Source organism: Taeniopygia guttata, chromosome 5 (assembly GCF_048771995.1).
Source record: "Taeniopygia guttata chromosome 5, bTaeGut7.mat, whole genome shotgun sequence".
NCBI lineage: Eukaryota > Metazoa > Chordata > Aves > Passeriformes > Estrildidae > Taeniopygia > Taeniopygia guttata.
Genome location: NC_133030.1, coordinates 39,463,369 through 39,488,344, shown reverse-complemented (window position 1 = coordinate 39,488,344; position 24,976 = coordinate 39,463,369). Strand labels below are relative to the sequence as shown.

The 24,976-nt window shown below is 37.2% G+C and overlaps 1 protein-coding gene across 11 annotated transcripts in view; it reads right to left on the bottom strand.

Moving 5' to 3' along the window:
* Window positions 1-2,816: 2,816 nt before the first annotated feature.
* NPAS3 (neuronal PAS domain protein 3) overlaps window positions 2,817-24,976 on the bottom strand; it is a 592,726-nt gene continuing 570,566 nt past the window's right edge. For all 11 annotated transcript variants that reach the window (XM_032748493.3, XM_072930745.1, XM_041716413.2 and 8 more), the window contains 3 exons: window positions 13,336-13,483; window positions 10,175-10,290; window positions 2,817-7,100 (listed from right to left, as the gene is read on the bottom strand). In XM_032748493.3, coding sequence (XP_032604384.1) covers window positions 5,791-7,100; window positions 10,175-10,290; window positions 13,336-13,483 — 1,574 coding nt within the window. In that variant the 3' untranslated portion in view covers window positions 2,817-5,790. The remainder of the gene's footprint in view (window positions 7,101-10,174; window positions 10,291-13,335; window positions 13,484-24,976) is intronic.

Sequence of the window (24,976 nt, the reverse complement as noted above, 5' to 3'; positions counted from 1 at the left end):
GTGGCATCCCTGCTCATTGGAGGGCAGTTGGAGGGGGATGGAATTAAATGATCTTTAAGGTTTCTTCCAACCCAAAAAACTATGATTCTATGATTTGTTGGGAAAATGTGGATGTGATTTGATAGGTTTTACGAAAATAACTTCCAATTCTCACTTATGAAAAGATGAAAGAATAGGTGAGAGAGGAAGAAAGAACCTTTATTATGCATATATACATAGTTACCACCCTGTGTGCATGCATGTGCATGTTTTATAAAGGGTTTGATCTTACCTGAGCATCTGTGGCTCTGGTGACATCCCATTTGTTAACATTTCTGTAGGCTCTTCAGTAAACTCACTGGATAGATGACAGTTCATTAAATTAGTTGACAATGCATATCCAGTCTTTCCACCCTCCTCCCCCAGCTCTAAAATGAAAATAAAGAAATTACAATGGTAAGAAGGGAAAATACTATGCAAATAACTCTGAGAGCACTGACACATTTAAACTAATGCATTTCCTAGAATCATAACAATAAATGTGCTGTCAGAGGCATCGCAGTTACTCCAGTGACACAACGACTGTGCAAAAGCACCAGTGCAAGCTGTCAGAGCTGATTTTTAAGTACTTTTGAAATATTTTTCTTTCATTGTAACTTCTCAGAGTCATGAGGCTTGGAAAGAGCCCTTTTCCTCTTGCAATCCTTCAGCTAGCTTTTAAATACCTGCATACATCACCTTGCAAAATAAGTGGGTCGGGAACAAATTTTCTAGAGATGGCAGTTACAGAGATTAGTTGTTTTGGGAAACGTTCTTTGATGAAATGACTTGAGAAAGTTTGCCCTGCATGGCAAAAAGTTTTTCCTCAAATATAACAAAGATAGCAGCTAGGCCTACCCCAAAGAAACCTTTTCAAAGGGCTTAACATTTCCAAGCAGTTGATTTTGTTTATTAAAGTTGCTGCAGGTAACAAGAGATAGACGAGTGCAACAGCATCACTATGAAAACCCCTCCATGAAATGGCCTTTCCATAACTTTCTTTAATACACAAACTTCCTCATTCTACTGCAAATCTTAGAGCAGTCTATTAAGTTTGACCATCAACCCCATGCTCTGATGCATGTGTAGGCAGTATGGCTGAGATATAAAAAACCCTTATAATTGCTCAGAAATGCCCCTCTCATGCCCCTTCTTGGAATTAGTGGCTTTAGTAATACTGCTTAACACTTATTTGGAACAGGCATGTTATTCTTCCATTAAGCTTTATTCTGGTCATTCTCTCAATCTGCATTTAAATTCTGTTTTCCTCTCAGTTGGCATTGGCACCCTTAGCTACCTCATAAACAAGATGCATGCCAACTGGAACACGCAAGCAGAGCTGAAAGCAGCACTGCTAACCTCTGTTTCTTTCTACCCCCTGCAACTTGGAGTTGTATCAAACTCAATGCTTGGAGCCTGGGAAGTGGGCATCCTGCACTGCTTGGAAGCTGAAAGAGCCAGACTTCAATCTATTAAGGTATTGGGCTGGCTCGCTGAGCTATAATTGTGCACATTTTTTTAAAAAACCAGCACAGAAAGCCAGATTCACATGCTTTTACTACAGCTGAGTGTATGTTTCACAGTAAAGAGTTGTGCTGCAAATTGTGAATAGACAGTTTTACTCAGCATTTATAAGGCAAGCAGAATTTGGCCCAGAATGACTAGCCTAGCAGCATTAATTTCTAAGTGGACATACAGAAGAGAAGAGATTAGGTTCTCAAAGCTGCTTAGAGATTTTGGCTATTGGCAAGTTTGCATTCTTAGAGACTGCATGCTCAGCATAACAAAATAAAATACAGAGTTTGGAAATATTTGTGACAAGTGGGAGAGGCACTGTAAAAAAAGGCAATGAATGCAGAACTACAGGGGTGAGAAGGCTTCCACTCCCCTCCTGTCCCACCCCCAGCCCATTCTCTGCACATGCAGGAGCAGCCACAGGGTCGGCACACAGCAATGGGTACCTGGGGAGGCATCTCCTGTGCCTTAGCTTCTCCCTGCTTTTCACTGCAGAGACAAAAACCACTTGACCTGGGCCTTTTTGTACCCAGAATTTATGCAAGATTGCTCCCTTTTTAAGGCCAGCCACTGTGTGTGGGTTTCTGTGTAATCAAAAGTGTATTTGAATTCTTCCCTTTCCTTTGTGGGACCAAGGCTTTTTGCCTTGTCAGTTCTGCACTGGCAAATGTTTCTGTCCTCAGTGGTAAGGCAGAATGTCTAGCAGCACGACACCAACTACTTACAGGTCGCCACTCTGGGGAAAGAAAGTACACATTTAAAAGATTCAGCAGCCTAGGTAGGATATAATGTGACTGAAGACTTTGTAACATTATAGAGTACAAAAATGAAAATATAAAGTGCATTTTAAATGATTAATGTACCAAAGCTGACCTCTTCCAGTGTGCATTAATCAAGGAAAAAAATGCACACTTTCTATCGTGGTTAATGTTGCAGGTTCATTATTCAGCTTTGATAATGTGCATAAAAATGCTTAATATGACAATGAGTTGGGGTAGCTGAGAATTTAGAATGGTGGCAAGTTTGTTGTAGTATTTGGATTAGCATTCTTAACCTACATCTTGACAGCTTCCTTTCTTCATTTCACAAGTGTTAATAAAATCTTGCTTTTTCCTCTTTCATTTTTGGTTATTTTTTTCTTGTATTTCAGTTATTTTTTTTCTTTTTTTTTTCTTGTTTTTTCTTTTTTTTTTTTACAAAATGATTAAAAAAATACCTGCTCAAACAAATACTACCAGCATTCATTAGTCAGGATGGTTATATGTAAAAGAAATGATGCCAGATAGTAACAAATCCAAGAGAAGTTTATTATGAAAATGGCACCTGCGGGATGAAAAAAAATTAAGTTACATAAAGACAACCATGTATGACATGTATGAGAATCTACAAAAGTATAAAAAGAACCCTGTTGTAAATGAAGTATGTACATTTCTGATTTGCAGCATTATCAATGATCAATGAAAAAAATGTTTCAAATAAGCCAGGCACTCAAGAAGTTAGATTCGGTTAGCTTAACACAAAATAAATGTACCATAGCTGTCACTTTTTAACATTTTAATTTTTTTTTATATTGTAGAGTTGGTAACACTGCTAAGATTTATACGAACAGAATCCCTTTCCCCATTATTCAGCTACTTGGCACCAGTCTCCTCATAAAAGATTTCATATATTTGTACAAGAAATAGTTAAAAACACAGACACAGTCTTCACAGGTAATGAAGTTTTTTTTTCATTTTGTAATTTTAAACACTATGGATTTAGACAGCAGCTGTGATTATCTGTTAGTTTAAATCACCAGAAATCATTTTGACACAACACAGAAACATTTATAAAAAAAACCCAAAACAACAACAGCTGTCTAGCTGTTCTTTGTAGCTGATAGGTGCAGTCCTTTGATTGTTCCATAGCTAGAGCAGAGCTTCCAAAATTAAACTTTGAATTTCCCAATCAGCTTTCTCACCTTTTTCAAACCTACATAAATCCTTCCCATGGAACCTTAAAAAGTTCATTAATTAAATTTCTAGCATCCAATTCCTTCTTTTGCTACCACTCCTCTGTGGCTTGGACCTACTCAAATTCAAAGCTACCGTAGAAATTGACTCAACGCAGTGAGTGATCAAAAATTTGAAGGACAGTTGAGTTAATACTTTAGCATTGCACACGTAAGCAAATATATATGACAATTCTAAGCTCAGTTTCCTCTTTAAACAATGCCCGTTGACCTTTGAAAGAATTTCCTATCTCACTGGTAATTGCTCTACATATTGCTCTGCCAGCCTACTTAGGAGAAAACCAAAGAAATGCACCCTCTGCTTACAGTTTGAGCACAAGGACTCTGGGAATGTTAACAACTGAGGCTATATGGCGTCAATTTGCTTAATATATCTGAGCATTACTCTGTAGTGCATTGTGGGGTACACTGGAAGAGTAAGTCATACCCAGAATTCCTCTGTGGGAAAAATGGCTCCATTAACCTTGAGCTAGTTAAGAGTCTTTTATCTCTGAGAGTGAAGAAGAGAGAACGAGAGAGCGAGAGAAAGAGAGACGGGAAACGTGTGGAGGAGGAGGGGAGAAAGGAAGGGGGAGAGAGAGGTTTGAGAATACACAACAGCAAAGCAACAGCAGAAATTAAAAGGTATACAGACAGTGGAAGCAGCATAAGGTGACATTACAGAGGAAGGCCACCACACAAAAACCACTAACCCCCAAGAATCACTGGTTCACTAGGACTGCAGGAATGGGACTTTACCACTCCGGACTAGAGATAAAGCACAGAGAAGACAAAGGACAAAACAACTACATTAGCTTAGTATATACTGCATATAGTAACACACATTGAAACTGCAATGGGACTGACAGCCAAGGACACTTACACATTGTACACATTACAGTTCTCACATCTGTTATTAGATGCCTTAACAAACAGCTGCCAAAGATGGAGTGGAAGAAGAATTTATATTTGACAGTCATTTGGAGTGTTTGACACTACACTGTGATTTCTGGCAACAAAGACAAAATAGGAGATTTCTTTTCTTTTACTTAATGTGCAGTTTTCAGTTGTAGTTATCTATTTCAAGCTTATTAACCCATCCTTTAGTTTTAAAACATATTGGTTTCAACACTAGAAATAAGGAAAAAGAAAACAACAAAAAACCCCGAAATTAAAGAACAAAAAGAAATTTACAACCTTCCCTCTATAATATTAAATGGAAAACAAAATAAAACATGTTAAATAGTTCTTCTGGTTTTTTTTACTCTGAAGTGTTATTTGATGTTGCAAAATTAGCCTCAGTTACACTGAGAAAAAAATAAAGCAAAACAATATGCACCTAAGAAACTGCTCCTCGCGTCAATTAAATTGAGTTTTTTGTTTTTAAGCTCTTTTTGAAAAAGGCTTCCTGACCCATTTAAATTTGATGTGAGGCTATGCTTGTTAGTTTGGAGGTAACAAATTTTAAGTCCTGCAGCAAATGTTAATGAGGGCTTTTGTCTTAACTAACCAAGGAGACTGCAGCACCCCACTATTAACCAGTACGGAACACATTCTTTCCAAAAAACCCAGCCCACAAGCTGCATATTGTATGAAGACATTACAGATTAATAAATGATAGCACCATGGTTTTAGAAATTAAGTTAAAGTTTCTGTAATTAACATTTAGTCCAACTTTTTAACATTCTAGTCACAGGCCAGAAATTAACTTTTTAAGAACCCAAATTATTTTATGTGCAAGTAAGAAAATCTTAACCATAAAAAGAGAATTAAACTCTGCATAAAATTCTAAAATACTATCCCCTATTTTAAAGGAATTAGGAACAAAACCCCCTTTTCATTTGACTTAGTCAAACAGGGCACATTGTTTATGCTTGTCTCTTTTAATCTTGATCATATCAAGATCATTTTGAAGTAAAACCAATGGTTGTCACTTTAAAATCTCTTTACCACAACACTGAGTATTCTATGGCAGAGGCATACACATATTAAAGGCATCTTAATAAAGATGCAAAGGAAAAAACACACATCTTAGAAGAAGACAAAATGGCAGGCAACTGGTACTTCGACTCTCTGAAGGCAAAAATAAAAAAATATCTTTACATTAAAGAATAAGTCAAGTTAAAGAGAAAGGGAATGAAATGGGGACCATCATATTGAGATAATAAGCTGACCTGCTCAAATTCAAAGTGCTAGAATTAAAGGTCTAAATTAAAACATAGTCTATGCCTCAGAGTATAACACTGAACACAGTATGTGGTCATACTTCAATCCTCTTTCCGTTCCAGAGTCTGTGTAGTGTGAATGCCATTGCTGTACACAGGAAATGGAAGAGTGGAAAAAAGTCCTTCGGCAGTCGTGAACACATTCCCTGCAGGCATTTGGGTCAGACTGGCCCCGCTCACAGCACTTCCAAATGGTCCCGACATGTTGAGTCGGTGAACGTGGTGGTAGAGCATTTCCATCGGCGTTTTAGGATCCAGCCCAAAGCTGGGGCTGTTAACATCAACGAAGTTAACAGCGTGGGTGTTGGGGAGGAGGTTGCCCTGCATGGCTAAAGTAACTTCAGCTGGAGCATACCGAATAGTGCCAGTGGTGTAGACCCTCTGAGCAGCAGTGCTGGTCGCAGCAAGGGTTCCTGTTACCCTGTGAACCAAAGGAAGCACCACGTTGCCTGCTTGTAACCTCTGAAGGGCTTCCAGATCCCCAGTGTACAACAAAGAGTTGGACGCTGTGGGACCTCCTGGATGTTTGTCCCTTGGAGATGCTGAAAGTGGGGGTGACAAAGGGTCAGAGGACACTGGAGCCAAGGCCGAGTTGGATGAGGTGCTGAACTGAGTTTTACGGCTGGCAGTATTTTCAGTCCCTGGAGGGGTGAGAACAGAGTCTGGAATGGAGACATGTAAACTACTGCTGGCTTGGGGGGAAGGGAAGTGCTCGGAGCTGGGGGGCTTGGTCATACTGTAGGGCGATTCATTCCTTGAGATTTCCCTGTTGGGTGGGTAATTCCAAATACTGCTATCATTATCAAAATTGATAGGTTCTGAGATTTCTGTTTTAATTTTGAGCACTGAGGCACTGTTTGGTGACGAGAGCAGCTGCGGCTGGTCCACCAAAGCTGAGTCAAGTCCATTTGGACTTGAGGTGCTTGACAGCCTTCTCCGGGTCATGCTGCCTCCCTTTTGCTTTTTTCTCCTCTTCTTCCTCTTCTGATGTTTGCTGGAAGACTGGGCATTTACTTCACCTGCACTGTCTGAGTCCTTGGCACTGTCAGAAGTCAGTGATTCACAGTTCTGCAACCGCAAGTCTGACTCACTCTCAACATAGCGCTCCACCTTGATCTGCATAGAGCCAAGAGTGCCAAAACTGTCCTCAGGGGCCTTCTGATTCTCGAAGTCTGAGTTTTCAAAGCTGTCATCACTGTCCCTGCTGTCCTGGTTGCTGGAGCTGTTCCCATCCTCATTACAGTTCATTTCATTATCTGACTGATTTCCTGACTTTTTCCTGTCGGATTCGGGGTCTTCACTGTTTTCTGACTGGTTTCCTTTCTCATCTGACTTTGAGTTCTCATTGTCCTCTGGAGCAAAATGAAAGTGAAACAAAGAATTAGCATTAGGAACATAATATTATAATCCAGAGTTCAGATTTCTACCTACCAATGAGATTGGATTTGCTTTAACCTTTTTTTTGTTTTGTTTTGCAAAATATGCTCTCTTCTGTAGAGCTGCATGTTTTTTTTTTTTTTTTTTTTTCCCCTGTATTGTGTTGGGAGAGTTTTGATCACCATGAATGTCTCTGACTCAGGACTGCTAATGCACTTGAAGCCTATGCTATATGGCTGCACCTCAATTGAGGGGGCCTTCTCATCTGCTCACTGGACAAGAATCACGATGACAGCTGTGAGCACAGTGGCATTGTAGCTGTGCCATCCAAAGAGGAGTCAGTGAACAATCCCATTATCACTGTTATGTTCTGGTGATTGCTCTTTCACATCCATGCTCTCCTACAGTGGGCAGGCATCCACCTATAGCACTATTTACTAATGAAGATTTTAGTACTCTCATCTCATTTTCCTCTGACCATTGCCACTTTTGAAGTGGCATAAAGTCTCTGGCTGCAGCAGAATTACTGCTGATTTCCTCCTGTGTGAGAGGAGAAGCAGTTGTGTATGTATAAATCTGAATGAATGAATTAACTAGTTAAAATGAATGAATAAACCAGTTTATTGTTAAAACAATTTTGCTTTGTTGCTAGACTTTCTTCTTATATTCTCCTGAAGGAAAACAAATATGAAAAAATACAGAAAAAATAATCAGCCAATAAATTAAATTCTTGATTGATCCAAATAATCTAAAGACCATTGAAAATAGCACAGCGACAGCACTGGAAGTTGTCACTCTTCTTGCCTGAATTCATTTAATTATAATTCTAATATGGGTGAGATAAATACTCTAGCCCACTGGACTCAGAGAGCCAAAGCAGCTTTGAGACTGAATATGCTCCATTATCACACTATGTTTGAAAGGGTCAAAAAAGGTTTCAGAAAACTCCATCCTTTACAGACCAGCCAGAAATCTTTTGTTGCCTAACAAAAGATGTTTTTTTACTCATCAGAGCCAAGTACTACCCTTTTCAATATCCTTGCTTTAGGTGGAGAGGGGAAGCATTGGTCTGCCTCTAAAGATATTGGTTACTTCTGGAGCCATGTCAATACCAAACTATTTCCCAGAAGTGCTGAAGGTGGGTTTGACAGGAAAGCTGCCTGAGCATTCAGGACACTGCACTTTGCAAGTCACTTAGTGGGACTTTTGCTTGTCTGCAGCATCAGAGAGACCCTTCCTTTTGAAAAATAAAACATATAGGAAAAAAGTAGCAGCTGTAAACCCCTAAGTCTCATCCAGCTTTTTGTTCCACCTAGGATTAAATTTGTCCTACAATTTTTTTCTTCCTTTTTTTGAAGATGCTTTCTCTTAAGGCCATGATTTCTAGCTGGAGAAGAGTGGTTTTAGAGTGAGATGGTCTAAAGCTACACAATATTTGCCTGGCATGATATCCTAGCTTGAACTGAACTTGCTGGTTTCATCTAAAATACTGTTCCAAATTCAGGTCATTCAGCATTTCTATTTAATTCCTTTGTAGTAAACAAGCCCCTGTGTCTTCTGTCTTCCAAGACCCCCAGACATCTCCTTCAAAGAAGTAGATATTTGTGCACCTTTGGAATGCTGTCTTGCTCTGCATCAGCTTTAGAAGTCATGAATGTACATTTATTTCTCATGTGCTCATCTGGAGAAACTTCCAGTGCATGTGGGAAATACAAACTGTTCTCCACATATGTGTTATTTGGCTATTTAGGAACAAGACAGCATAAAGGAAGCACGGGAATGGATAAAGAAATTCCCAATGACAGTGGTCAGTAAGCCTGCACATTGACTTAAACCTAGCTTTCAAAGAGAACTAATAAAAGCAAAAGATGAAAGAGAGCAGCTATATAGTTAATATAATATAATAAATATAATATAATAAATATGATATGATTAATATAATATAATATAATATAATATAATATAATATAATATAATATAATATAATATAATATAATATAATATAATATAATATAATATAATATAATATAATATAATATAATATAATATAATATAATATAATATAATATAATATAATATAATATAATATAATATAATATAATATAATATAATATAATATAATATAATATAATCCTGATCCTCTTCTTGCTTTTTCTTGATTTATATCATAGTGACCCATTTTCTTTAGAGTATTTTTGGTAGTTATCATAGACATGAGAGAAAAATCATCTGTCTGTCCATCCATCCATCCATCCATTCATCCATCCATCCATCCATCCATCCATCCATCCATCCACCCATCCATCCTTTCTTCCTTCCTACATGGAACAGCTGAGTAACACCTTTACTTCTCGGGCTATAGGAAAGCACACTTCTTTCAAGGCCAGATGATTTGCACCTATGCCTAGGTAACCACTGTTAAAACTAACAGGGAATGTGTGAACCATCTGTGCACTGGACCATCTGTAGCACTAATTTACACACAGAACTTGAGAAGTACATTCAGCTTTTAAAAAACAGATGAAGTCCCAGACTTAAAGAGCTTAGAAACAAGTTCTTGAACCCACACATTTTAATTAAATACAACTTTTAACCCAAGAAAACTCTCAAATTTTTCAATCTTTACTGCCCCCTAGTGATACTCTTGAAGAATGTATTCATAGAGGGAAAGGAGTCATAAAGATTGACAGTGGAGACCTCTCTGCCTAGTCTGGAAAGAGAAGAGCTTGAATTTTATCCAGCAGTTGCAATCCCAAGTCCCCTGCATAAGGCACAATACCTTAAGCACAGCTGGGAAATTAAATATTTAGTTTGGTGCTATGTAGGCAAGAATGCATGAAGAAAGTTAAGAGAAATTCTGAGGAAATGGACATGCTAAGGTCATGAAAAGATTTTGTTAGTGTTTTTCAATTTAATTATATATATATATATATTTATATATTTGTTTTAACGGAACAATACTTGAGAAGTAAAAGCAACTGGAAAGCTGACCGTGTGGCTTTCATGATATGAACCTCTTGTGTATGTAAAGGCACACCATGTGTGTTACCTGAGTTGTCCTTTGAGTCTGATTCAGAGTCAGAGGTCTCTGAGGATTCTGAGGTTTTCTCTGGCAGATGAGGAAGTTGTGCAATATCCATTGGAGTGTCCTTATACTCTGGGTTACTGAAGAGGATACAGCAAATATAAACACAATTGGATGATTTTGAATTTCATTATTTTTTCCTCTTTTCATATCAAAGTTCAGGAACAAAGAACATGAAGAATAGCAGAGTAAAGACAGAAACACATATTTTTGGCTTCAGAGCTTCACAGCAGGAATTTTGTGAAGGTTTATTTTAATACTGCAGTCAAATGCTTTTATTGACCAGGTACTAAACCTTCTTTGATTCTAGTGAAGTTTTAGAGCTATCAAAGCATCCTTGCTGAAGTGGGACATCATGGCTTGTGTGATATCTAGCAGTAAGGGTACATTGTAAGCATCCAACAACAAAATACCTTGATTTCGATCCCATTACTGTGCCTGGGAAGATAGAGAGAGTATTTAACTCTTCTAATCTGTTTCTCTCCCACTGGCAATGTCTATTAGAGTTATCTCTGTAGAAATGTTCTCTATCAACCTTGCCAGCATCCTTTCAATACCTATTTTTCTCAACATTCTTGTTTTCCACATTTTAATCAAGTATATCATACGTGAAATTATTAAGGTGCTCAGCTACGGCTAAAGAAGTGACCACTGCTCCAAAGAATTTGGCCAAAAATTAGATAAAATAAGTTAAGTATTTTTAAACACTGCACACATACATCCACATCAGCAAGAAACCAAAACAACCTCTCTATGTGACAGATGCACATGTGCATGTTAAGATGCATATGTTAGGGATAAAGAACTGTCAACACACCCATTATAATCATATCTTCATCTGCTCATGTGGTGCTCACCTGTGACTTGTTAGCAAAGAACATGACTGCAATCTAAAAAAGCTACACTGCCAGAGAAATGGAAAAAAACTCCTATGCTTTTGCTTGGCTTGTACCTTTTAAAATGTGTTCCTTTCTTAAATGCAGGAGAACAGACATAGCTAAACATAAGTAGTAGAGAATATTAAAAATAACAAAATCTTTAATAATTTTTTAATAAGTGAGAATTTCCATGCAGTTCAAATTCAAGTCTGGTAAAACGGAAAATCCACAGTCCAGTCCTGCACAGAACAATACGAGGCAGCACTGGGGGTGCCTGACACACGATCACAATGACAGTATGCTCATATTCAGCCTCTTAGAGTGTTCTGTGAAAACTCAGAGTTCACACAGTTCACATTGAGATGCCGTGTTACAATTATCATCTTTATGGCTTTGTCCTGACAAAGTGACTTTATTCTGTTGCATCCCAGGGCAGTCCCCAAATTTGCCCCCTCCAAGCAAAAGATGTTTGAGGGCTTTCACACTGTGAATAACAAGTTGCTAGAACAAGAACAGCATTAATCCTCCCTGTCACTATAATTAGTCTATCCTTTTACAGACAGCTGAATCATACTTTCTAATGCATGGAAATGTATACAGACCAGTACTCCTGCTAAGAGTAGACCTAATTATGCCTTAATCTGTTATTAAAATATTATTTGGACATTTGGATCTTTTGTGAATTCCAGTACAAGGAGAAATCTAAATTAAAAATACAAATTCAGTGAAGATGTTAATATTTCTCTAACAGACTGGTAAACACTAGAAAAATAAAGTTCTCTCTGGGAAGAGATCTGTGGAAGACCAGGTCATTTTTTTATTTTTTATTTTTTTTTTCTTTTTTGTTAGGTATATTGTCTGGAAAGCAGCAAAGGGGACAGAGGCAGCTGTTCATAATTCTTATGGATGACTTTTAGAGCTAGAACTGGAAATATGAGAACATTTCTGGGCATTTTGCAGCCCTGTTAAGGACTGGGGCAGTGAATCTCTAATTCCAGTTCAGAATTGTCAGCCTTAATCGGACCTCTTGAAATGCTGCGCTCTGCCTCACACTTGCAAAAAACAGACAAAAAAGTAGCAGGATAAGGATATATTCAGAAAAGTCTGTGCTCAAGCATATCAGGCCAAAAAATTGCAAGTCCCAGTGAAAACTCCACTGCTGTGCAAGGCTTCCACAATGCTCTCCTGCCAGGGATTGCTTCCTTCACTTCCCAAAAAGGGGAATCAAAAGCATTTCAACATGCAAGTTTAGGCAGGCACAGTCTCTTCAGGGCTTGCTGGACTGGGCATAGTAAGTCACAATCTAACCCCTAGACATCACTTTGAACTCTCATGGCATCAAAGGGAATGTAACAAACCATGACAAGCAACTTAAAAGGAGAACAGGCCAGAAAATGACAATTGCATTTCATGACAATCTCAAGGTTTCAAATTTTATTTGTTTGTTTGTTCTGCTTTGGAACGAAACAGAAAATCTCCCAATCTTATTGACCATTTTCACAAAACAGAACGTGTTGAAAGGTATTTTCAGATGAGAAAGGTCAGGTTTATAATTCACTGTTTCTCAATGACAGTTGGTTTTCCCTTGAGCTCTGAAACCAGTCCTTTAAAAATGCTTTGGTAAAAGTGAATTTCTCAGGGAACAGCCTTTCATTCAAGACATTACTACTATTTCTATTTAAAATAGTTGCAATAGCTTAAAATAGTTGTTTATAGTACTTATATTTTTAAATCCTCTGTTGCATTTTTCAGTGTGAATATTATCTGGTGCTTATAGGAACAACATAGTAGTTTGAGCCTTTTTTGTCCTGAGAAAGTTACTCTCTCTGGAGTCAACTGGTGAATGCCTTTCATAGATAACTTTTTTTGCCATACCAGCAGATTGCCTCCCTGCATTTTTAATATCCAAATAAAACAGTGCCAAACACTTCACACCAGATTTTATAACACAGCTACTGAAAGTTGGTGTGGATAATTTTTATCTTTGAGCTCACATTGAGTAGATTTCAGGGCATGCAATAAAACAGTGGAGGGTTTATTTCAAGACTGAGGCAGCATAATAATTCTCATGTGCAGAGACACGACAGATGCCTCAATAACTATAAAATGGCATGGTTTTTGATAAGGACTATATGAAAAGTTCTTACCTTTCTCTAGTAGGCTTTTGTTTTTTCCCTAGACCTCTCACTGACAGAGACAAGCAACAGAGACAGCAGTTGAAGTGAGAGAAGTGACTGGGAGACCTACCTAAGGAGGTAATTGACCCAAATGATATTCTTCTCACTTGCGTTCTTGGCGTTGACAGCTATGGTTGCACTAGATTGTATCCAGATATAACCTCCGTTCTTCTGCATCCAGCGGTAATACTTTGTTACACACTGACCCTTATTCAGCACTGACAGGAAAATACAAACAGAACACAAGCAAGATAGAGTACATGTTAGAATTGTGGTAAAATGACCTTCATGGTACAACGTGACACAAGTATAAGCAGAAGATACTTGGCTTCCTGTGGATTTAATGGCAGTGAGATGACAAACAGGATCTAAAGTTCAGTGTAACTAGCTACACATTTTACAATTTTTAAAGAATAATTTTAATCTGCTTTTGGAAACTCTAGTGGAAGAAGAAAAGTAAAAAAAAAAAACCTACAAATCTCTATGGTTCTCGGAATACTTATTGCTGTGTGGAGATTTCCTATGCACTCAATGTCAAACTGTAAAAAAAGAAAAGGAAAAAAAGAGGCAAATTTATATGTGATTTATTCATAGCTCCTAGGTAGACCTCTTTGAGATTCTGGATATTTGAAAGGTTTGGGAAGATACTCTACCCCTGCTGCTTTGATCATTTCTCCTCATTGCAGGCGATATCAACCACTGAACTTATACATCTGTTTCTTTGATCTTGTCAAACAGAATTTACAGTTCTCAGATGAACCAAATCTCCACTGGTCAGTGGGGGAAAAGTCTTTGGAGAATTTACTTTCTACCAGAGCAAAGTAAATCCACCAACAGGCTGAGAAAGAGGCCTAAGGGAGGCACAGTGGCTTGGTTAGAGCCAAAGAGTGACAGCTCTCTCTGATGCTTGAAATATGCTAGGAAACAGAAAGAAGTAAAAGCAATCAGTAATGTGAAACGGTGCTGTTAGATGCTCACAGCAAGACGGCTTAAAATACAGATGTTTAAAGTAATACTTCAGCCAAAATATTGCCGAGTTGAAACGGATTTGTTTTGTATCTGATTCTTCCGTGTCAGGAGAAGGGAATGAAAGGTAAATCTTTCAGTGGAAGGTAGCAGAACCGCTTTACAAAACCCGTAAACTAGACAAAATCCAGGCGCTCCCTCCCCGCATTCCTCCCGATCCCCGCAAAGCCTCGTGCACTAGAGGGCAGTGTGCCTTCACATTCACCGCCTGCTTTTGTCATGTCCTTGTCTCCGGCTGCTAAAATGAAAAACCTCTAACTGCTGTAATAAATTTGGCTAAATTAGCTGCTAAATGGTTATCTCAAGTAATATGTATTTGCATTAATCATCTTGCTCTAAACCAGAACAAGCCAGAGTCCTAAAGACGTAGTAAATTCATATTGTCCATTTAATTACGGCTAATAAGTGCTTCATATACAATAGTTTCATGAAGTACATTTTCTTTTTTCCCCATTTTTCCTTTTCATTTTATTTTTTCTTCTTTTTTTTTTTTTTTTTTTTTTTTTTTTTTTTTGAGAGAGAGAAAAGAAAAAAGTCACTTTGGAAAAGGATAAGTATTTAAGGAAGTAAAAAGTTCCTACCATAAATGTGACAAATGACACTTTGGAGCTTTCAAGTTAACCAAGTGTCTATACCCCCAGTTATACATGTGAATGTACCTATATCTAAATCTGTGTACAGCAGATATCTACAGAAAAGATGTTTACAAAGGCAGCCATACAAACAGTGTTGTTTCCTTACCGTGGAGGTATCCCCCAATCCCCAATGCAATTTTTCAACTACTAGAGAAAAACATGCATGTAAAATAGTGTCATGTAAAGTGAATGTGAAGTGCACGTTATGTTCAGCTCTAATATAAACAAATATTTGTATCTGTGTCTTATTGTTTTTCAGCAGCATCTAGTGAACTAAGTTTGTTTCTAGCAGACATCAATATTTCCCTAAATTTTTACTTTTGTATTTCAAGCTCTAAATATTCTACTATGATAATTCATTGTCTTCAAAACCTCATTATACAGCAGAATAAAGATAAAACTTGAACTGACTACACAGCATTTCTGTCAAACCAATGTTGTAAGCCACTTTAGAAAACAATCTCACATAAATTAGCCCAACTTTATCAGTTATGAAGAATGAGGGAAGAAAAACATTGCTCTAAGTTTTGATTATGGTAAGCATTTCCAGTTCAGTAAAACAGGACATTCAAAATACTCTGCTTACAGCTGAGTGTAAAACTGATGTGCACACAAGTGTGGAGTGATACTATCTCTCTTTTGGGAACATGAATACCCTCAGTTGCATGCAGAAACTAGTAAAATCCATCTGCACTTGTACCTAGTAAATACACTATTGTCTTCCTTGGAACAGTTTTTATCTAAGGAGTTTACCATGCTACACAAATGCCAAAGGACAACTGTCCACATACACGTTTGAAAATCAAAGTACCAGGTGAGTCACTAGCCAGTGGCTGAAGTTATTCATAGCGATAGTCATAAGGTCCCAGATTCTCCAGCTCTTTTGGTCATCCTAGACAATTCCTTCATCCTTCAGTAACATATATTGATTGTTACATCACTGAAAAAGTCTGTGTCATGGACTGAACAGAGCATTCATTTCAGAACTATGGAAAAGAGGAAAAGATCCCTGCTTTCTTAAGAATGAGAATTCCATGCATCAGAGCTATATACAACCCATCTACTCTCAGAGTTCAGGCTCCCAAGTACAAAGAATACATCCAAAGAATGTCTGAAATACTGTATTAAAAATGAACTTTCCATGAAGTTCATCTGCCTGCAAGTTCCCACTCTATTTTTGGCCAGCTTAGATATATTACCAGATACATAGAATTTTCCTTGCTGCATCTGTCTAAAGCACATTTCATATAAGAGATTTGTGGCCCATGCTCTAAAGGAAGTCCCATGATTCAATATAAAAATTCTCTCAATAAAGAGATTCTTCAGCAGGCAAGCTGTACTGTGCTGCTAAATCTGGTTGTTACCTCCTGTGAGAGTGCACTAGGCACCCCCAACTCAGTTCTGAAAGTTCCCAGTATACCTTGGAAAGAGATTTTTAAATGTGATGAAAGAAAATTATAACGAAAAAAAATTGAATTCTTTTCTAATTTACAGTATTGTTTAACTGCTGGCATTGCCAACCTGCAACTTAGAAATTATTATGAGAATTCTGAGGCAAAAAAAAAGCAATTAGAAAGGAGGCAGGAGGGAGGGAAATTTATCCAGTTTATTGGTAACTAGTTTTACTGAGTAGAGCCCAGTTTAATTTTAAAGATCTTCAGTCTGCAGGTATGGAGAGTCCATTAATAAAGTTCCTGATTTTAAGAAGAAATGAAAGCAAATAATCACTCCACTCTAAGCTCTGATTGTGAAGATATGTTTTTTTACTAGCAACAGACCATGCATTTCAGTTTAGCATAACCTGAATGTAAATGTAATGCCATGTAGATTACATCCTGACTTTTCAGGATGTTTTGTTTTTAGGCAAATCCCTCACTCACTGAGTGGTGCAAATAATTTTATATTTCTGTTTGTGTTATACATGGAGAACCCAGTATGACAGATAAGGTGAGACTAGTGACCAGATTGGTGGGATGGTGCATGTGACAGGATTAAGCCGGATTGGGTTATATAATTTTATATATATATACACACACACATAAAAACAGACATATACACAAACCCTTTAATCAAAGGGACTGAGGGTTAATGTTTTAAAATTGGTGACCTTTATGTCAGCAGTACAGATATATTCCCTAAAATGGTGGATGGTAAACCTGATTAAAATTTGCTGTAATGTTACCTAGTTCCTCAATATGAATTCAGTGGTTGGCATGCAAGAAGTGCACGGTATGTCATGCTAAGAAATAAAAAAACCCTCACTTATTTCTCAAAGTATGAATATATTGCTGTGTACACAGTTCCCAACAGAGGGATTTCAGTTTTCCTTGGTAGCTTTGTGCACAGCAATATTCTTGTAGCGGTGGAATGAAGGAGGGGGAAAAAGAAGAAACAGTCAGTGTTCTTTGCAGGAACCTATTTCTGTTAGAAAATGAAAATAAATCAGTACAAGTTTGTCTTCAGAAATATGGTTACAAATAGAAAAAGAACATAGTTTCTTCCTGTAAGGCTGTTCTGAGAAATCAAAGCCAAAGCTTCTAAATAGTGAGTTGTGTTTTAAAAGAAGGAAGTAGCTTAATTCAGTTTGAAGAGGAGATGAAGAAATTGTGTATCAAAAGCAGTCTTTTAGCAAAGTCTCTTACAAAAGGACATTTTACTCATGTGCATATGCATTTAAAAGCTACACTATATTGCGTATTCAGGTAAGTATTGAGTAAATAGGAAATGATGAGATCATCTTACATATTCACACAGCTTCACAAAGAGGCTCTTTATAATTGGTGAAAATATTGAGGTTACATCTGCTGTGCTATTCACCCTTCTCCTTGAAATACCTTTATCAATGACTGGATGGTAGTTCTCTCATGGTAAACTTATAAGAATATTTTTAATTTACTGCACAAGGATGAAATTGCCATACTTAATACTACAGTTGGATACTTAGCTGCAGCCACAAGTACTCTTCCTACATTCACAAAACTGGCAGACGAAACATGAAAAGGAATACTGACTCTTTAATCTCCACTTCTCCACCTAAGGCCCAAGGCAAGCTGACAGGGTAACTTCGTTCTGGAAACAGAGGGGGTTTTATTTTTTTAAATTCTGGATTACTTTTTCTTCTGCTTTTGAAAATTGTAGGCTATAGGGGAATGAACCTGGCATAGACTTAAAACAAGAACAAGTTTCTTTATCTGAAAAGTTACAGTCCTTGATGCTTACAGGAAGGTCATTTTCAAAACCCACAGGAAAAATAGCATCACAGCCAGAAAGAGTCCCTTATTTGCCTGTAACAGAGACAGTTGTCCATTTATAATGGCTTTGAGGATCAAGTGAGTCTTTGATGTAGTAAGGACTTTCCTATAGATTTTTCAATTAGTGAGCTAGATATTTAAAATAGTGGGTATCCATAAATTGGATTTTAGCAATGAAAAATATTTAGCGATGTTAAATAATGCTTGTTACAGAATTAGGAGCTAGATGATAGGAGACTTGTAGACATTTGGTGAAGAATAATATGTCAGCTACATAATTCTCCACAAACAGCTCTATTTTGGATCTACTACATGGGGTAGAGTGAGGAGGAAGAGGGGACTTAAGACTGGACAGTGTGCAAATGCATTGTCTACCTAGTGGGCCAAAAGCAAAGCCTTCAGAGCAGATTGCCTGGTAAAGAACGCTGCCTTCCCATCACAAGAGTCCCTGTGGGCGATGCTCTACTTCTCTTTATTGCACACAGTTCCTTGCCAGCCCTGTCTGACTTACTGTATCTCAACAGAGTTCTTCTAAAGAAAATTCCAAAGATGAGAACTGTTTTTAAAAAAGGCTGGTTTGGTGAGGCTTTAGAAAGCTGCATTTTATTCACAGCATATGACAGTAGAAAACCCTGAGTGCTGGATAAAGAACATCTTTTTTAGCACAGGGTAGAAAGCAATCTATCGTGTCAATACCACTGACTGAGATCTGGCTGCTACTGTGATATGAATATCAGAGAGTAAGAGCTGCAGGTTTATAAACATAAATTCATATTTTCATACCATAAGCAGGAAGTAGCAGATCAGGTTCATGAAAGAAAACTGCACCTCACTGATATTCAAACTCCCACGTAACTTCTTCATTCACCAGGGTATTCTTTTAAGCATCTACAGGCACTCTAAAAAGGCTAAGTATGGCAATTGATTCATTGCTTACTTTGCAATCTGAAATACTGTTTAATCTTCCAGTGTAGGGATGTTACCACATAAATACATGATAAATTAGGCAAAATTAAGTATCAACAAGCTTGCAGAAAGAAATAAAGAGCCTTAATCAAGAATTTGGAAAAATCTGAAACCTTAAGAATGTTTGAAAACTAAGCAATACTCTTCCTGATTCTTCGCAGAAAAGCAAATGTTAAAAATGGTCAAACTGTAAGAAAATGTGAATTCATATTAGAATCAAAGTTTGTAACTTGCCAAATACAGTGAGGAAGGCCTTGCATACTGCATGTGAAAATTATCTCAGATTACAACCAGAAAGATGTTTTGTTAAAAATCAATTCTATGTTATCAGTTTACATGACATCAGTTCACAGCAGCAGTGCAAATTTATTAAAACCAAGCAAAGACACAAAAAATAGTGTTTCCCAGCACTATGGAAATCATCATCTTCTACTTGAACAACAGAGGCACTTTTCTTCCCCTCTTCTTTTCGTGATTATTATAACATACCATTTTCCCACAGCCCAATGTTTGAAATGGCAACTTTATAATTATGCATAAGCATGAATATTAACAAGACTATATAATTCTAGGTAAAATGTTTATTTCAAAATGTTATGTAGGTATTGATCAAATGGAATGCAATGTATTGCTAGGGGCACTATTCAATGGAAGCTTATGGCATGCATATTAGAAAACTGTTCTGTGGTTTCTATAGATAAAATTGATGTAAGTAAATGATATAAGTTTATTTTATGACATACTGGATTGAAAAATGAGCAGTAGATTTTTCTACCTAGGATTCTTTAGGCTTTCTTCTCTCTTTCTTAACTTTTTTCCCCCCTCATGATTTGTCTCTCTCCCCATGACTTCAATCCTGTCATAAAATGATTTTCTTCTGTTAATATTGAAATGGTCGTTTAGAAACCCAAGCCTGCTTTGAACACCAACTTCAGACAGAACTTCCATTATCATTAATGAACTCTCTGTTCAAACTGTAGGGGAAAATGAAATCCCAGATCCAAATTTTGCCCTTAGCTACTAAAACTCAACATCAGAGGAGAAATTTGGCCTTGCTTGCTCAAGAAACTGAAATCTGTCCTCCATCTCTCCACTAACATTAATGTCCGCCATATGACAACCTATGTAAGATTAATGATTTTAGAATATAACCCTTTCCATGACAAATGTATCTGCAGACTATACATAACTACGTCTCCCAAAAACAGAAAAAGAGACTGAAGATTCATGGAAGCAGATTGGCAGCAATATTAATTTTATCTTTGAATTACCTAGGTTAAAGACGGTCTGTTTCAAGGGACAGGATTCCTTTAAACATTCATTTCTGGGATAAGAGTCCCTGTTTCTGTGCTTGGTCTGGGTTAAATGAGTGATTTCCTCAGGCTTATCTCTAGAGAAAAGGCATCCAGAGCACAGTGTCATGGTGGTATGGCACAACTGAATGTTCAAAATCCCTCTAACCATCACAGAGATGCATCACCATCTCACATCTGACAGTAGATGTTTTTGAAACATACTGTCCCTTTATGCCAGATGGCTTGTAAAACGTAAAAAATCCCAAAGATTTCCACCTTTGTCCACAGGCTTTAATAACAGAGCTTAGTGCTAACAACAACAACCACAAAAAAAAAAAAAAAAACCCAAAACAAAACCCAAAAAACCCACCAAAACAAAAAAAAACCCCACCAACAAAACAACTAAGGAAACTAGTTTCCTTATTTCCTTAAAAATAAAAATAGAAGAACTTTGGAATAATTATGCTTTATGCTCTCAGAAGCAATATTTCACAACCTATGGACATTGAGTTAAAAGGCTCAGGTGTTTTGAAGGACATTCCAAAGGACTGAGGCAAAGTCCTGTACCAGCCCATACACTTTATAGGTTACCAGGCATCAAAACCAACATGGACCCACCACATGACACATGGATGGCAACGCCTCAGGGGATTTATGCAGGTTCTTTCAAATGAGTGCTAATAAGACCTACTGCCACACGTTTGATATGTGCTACAAAGTTTACTGATATTGTTTTCTGTCCTTACAGCCTTGAAAACTGTCTCCCTTAGACACACAAGGTCAGCAGCGCAGACCTTTGAAAAAAAAAAAAGAAGAGAAATAGACCACAGCACTAACAGGTTTCTAAAATCCTGAAAAAGTCTGCAACAATTCTATCATACCTTCATAGTGACATTTTAGGATAGGGTATTTCACAGCCTAGTAAATTTCAAGCAAAATCTTTAATCCATTCCTGGATTTACGGTGGGGCAAGACACATTCTGATTTAGACTACAAGGTCATGGAAACTTCTGATCTTGGAAATCTTGGAGAGAACCTCAACGATGAAGATAGAAAGATATGTGACTGAAGTACTTCTGTCCTTTTTAAAAATGGCATACATTTACATCCTCTAGCAAAAAGCACAGAAATAGCTTAGTGGACAGAATGAAGGTGGAGCTGCTGGATGTGTACAATAACGTCCTTTATTCCTATGGCTTTGCTATTTAACATATACTTCTGCAATTTATCACAAGAATAATATCAAAATCTAAATTCCTTTTTGGGGTTGGAAATTTTGAGCACAAAAAACTTTAAAAAGACCCCAGAAAATTATTAACAGAGAATCTGGAAAATACAGAGATTACTAGCAGAAGTCAGAGCATAACCTTCACTCTATAACTCCTTAATGCAGCATGTATTTATACAGCTGGCATGATGTACACTTCTAAGGTCAAAATAAGAGATTTTGGGTGCAAATTTCAACTAACTATGAGCTATGGAAGACACAATTGAAAATACAAACTGAAATGGGAATCAAAATCAGTAAAAAATCAGTATTGTATTAGATTTAATTTTAAGATGAAATAGCATCAAACAGCATCAGGAATTAAGTTAAAGGGTTATTGATGCAAATAATATCTGAGTCACCTTTCAGAATAACTGGATATTGCTAGGCTACAGAAGGCAAAATTCTGCAACTAGGTTTAGCAGCTAATGATTTAAATACCCTAAAGGTTAATCTTTGTTGAGTTTTCTGGCTTGTTTACTATCCCAAAGATTGGATTCTCCTGATAAACACTTATCTACTTTACATACAGAAAACATTTGTCCAATAGAAAAAAATTTGCATTTGAAAAACTGAGGCACAAAATATGACAAAGATTGGAAATTTCTTGGGATTAAAAATGATTTCTGAGTATTTTTCTGGTTAATGGATAAATAAAACACCAAATATTACAATAGTAACAACTGTCCTCCATGCACAAAAGTATAAGCATCACCTGTCAAGAAATGAACCAGCTATGAGTTAATAGTGTATAAAACAAAGGTACACGGTACACATAATTGCATCCTACAGACTGTTTTTCCCCTTCTAAAGTACCTGGCTTTGTTAAAAAAAAAACAGACAAAGAAGTAAAGCTAGACAGACCAATATCTCACGTAACCCAAAGAAGAATTTGCAGGAGCAAACACAACATCTTCAGTATTTCAAAGCAGGGCTAAAAAACATGACAATGTCTACACTCTAGGGTAGTAACCTTAAGATTCATTAGGACTGAGAAACAAACACTAGGCATGTGCTAAAACCAAAGTCCATGATCCCTTTTTGCCTCATATCAGACAAAAAAAAAGAAAAAATCTTTACATGCTTCCATTTTTTCCAGTTTCTTATCTCCTGTTCCCTCATCTTGCTGTATCACCACCAGCTCCAGCCAAAAACACAAAAGGGTGCCAGTGTCCAATAGCAAAATCTTTGCAGGCCTATACTATGGACATGGAGAAAGATTGTGCAGGTGGTCAGACCAGCACTTCTGCAATACTTTGAAAACAACATACACTAGGCTGTCATCAGGGTGCCAGTTGCGCTTAGTTTAAGAAATAGCTAAAGCCTAACATTCTAACAGCCTAATTTAGAAGCAATCTTGCTTTCCAGTGATGATAATAAACTTGTACAAACATGAGATTCATTTGTATATTTTAGCATTTTATTTCAGTCCTGGAATGTAAAACCTGACATTGGAATCAGTTTGATTTTTTTGGTTATTGAAGATTTAAGCACTACAAGAGCATTGAAATTTCGATCTGATTAGGATAAAAATTCCTCAGGATCAAAACACTTCTTTTTTTCCCCCTACAGTTTTACTAATTGTGAGCTACTTGACATTGCAGAGTTATTCCACAGCATGATAGCAAAATATGTGAAGTATTTTACTGTTAGAAATTATCAACTCATTCTATTTGTTTTTCATGTGTTTGAGGTTATTAAGAGAATAAAAAATTATAACTGATGTGCATAAGTTAAAAGGGTTAGTTCAACTACAGCTGGTAGGCTAAACCACTAAGCAATATTTTGTAGAGCGATAGATTTTTTTCTACTGAACATACATAAAAGAAAGCATGAATATATAACTGATTTAAAAGCAGACTGAGGGGGTAATATTCCTTGAAAAATAGGGGAGCCATGAAAAAGGTGAATGTGGAATAGTTTATTTTCAGAAAGACTGGATTATTCTAACCACTGGAAACCAGATAAAGTAGATGAGAGTGAGTGCTACCAAACATACTCATCAGAGACCTTTGCTTTATGGGAAATGAACTGCCCTGGCTCACTGTTCCTGAGGAATTGTATTTCTTATAGCTGTAAATCAAATCCTGAAGAAAGAGGAAGATATTTTCTAAGCAATAGCTGACAACAACAGTATCTTTCTCGTCAGAGCCAGGTTTCTGAATTCAGACCTCAATTAGGATTGCAAAATGAAAAAGCACATATTATATACCAATACCAATTGGCAAGTACTTGTGACAATGTTCTTGCTAACAATATATTAATTTTGAAATTACAGCATGCTATCATATATTTGCCCTAAAGTACATTCATGGTTGCCTTCAGAGGTCTTGACTTTTATCCTTCCTTGCTATTTTCTTAATGACCTTCACTGAACAGTAACATCAAGTACTTGATGTTCAATGAAGACCATTAATTTTTTACAATTAAATGGAAGATGCATACTCCTACAGCATATGACATCCACTCATTCGAAGCAGGAAATGAACTTTTAAAAAAAGGGTTGTTACAGACTTCTGAATGATAACGGTGTCAAAAAAAGGAAGCATATATGCACAGCATGGTACTCCCAAGAGGAGCAACTGCCCTTGCTGTGTTCTATAGAGAGTGCTGAGACCTGATACAACAGTAATTTTATTGATCTGCTTGATTTCTGGTGTTGATTTGACATCAAATGTATTCTGCTAACTTTAAGATGAGGGATTTTTGTCACTGATGTCATAAGAACAAGGGCAGTTCTACTCATGCAGGGACTCATGGCTTGGTGAAATTGTTCGAACTGCCCTATGCTTGACACGCACTTCAGTCCGGCAGTGCGTTTACGCAGGGGTAAGGAAATAGAGAGGATCCATCACCTTCCCCACTCGTACAAGCTGTGAAGTAGAACTGGCCCATGAAGGGTCTTTCTAGGCTGTAGTTCTAGATGCATAACTATGAAACACAAAGCATTCAATTACAATTCTTTCATGGCAGGTAACCTAATGAAAAGCTCTGTTACAGAGCCAGGATTAGAGACTCTATCTGTGCCAGGGTACAGCCAGACCTGTAATTTTCGAGGGTTTGGATTGAAACAAAAGTTGTTGTAGCTTAGCCAGTTTCTGTGTGTTAGCTGAGCCAACAGCTGGGTCATGATACTGGATGTGTACAGGCTGTTAGACCAGAGAACATTTTAATTATGACCTCTGTGAGAAAAATTTGATTTATATAATGATTCTACCAGCAATTTGTTCAACAACCATTGTGAAGATGAACAAATAAGAAGATTCCCAAA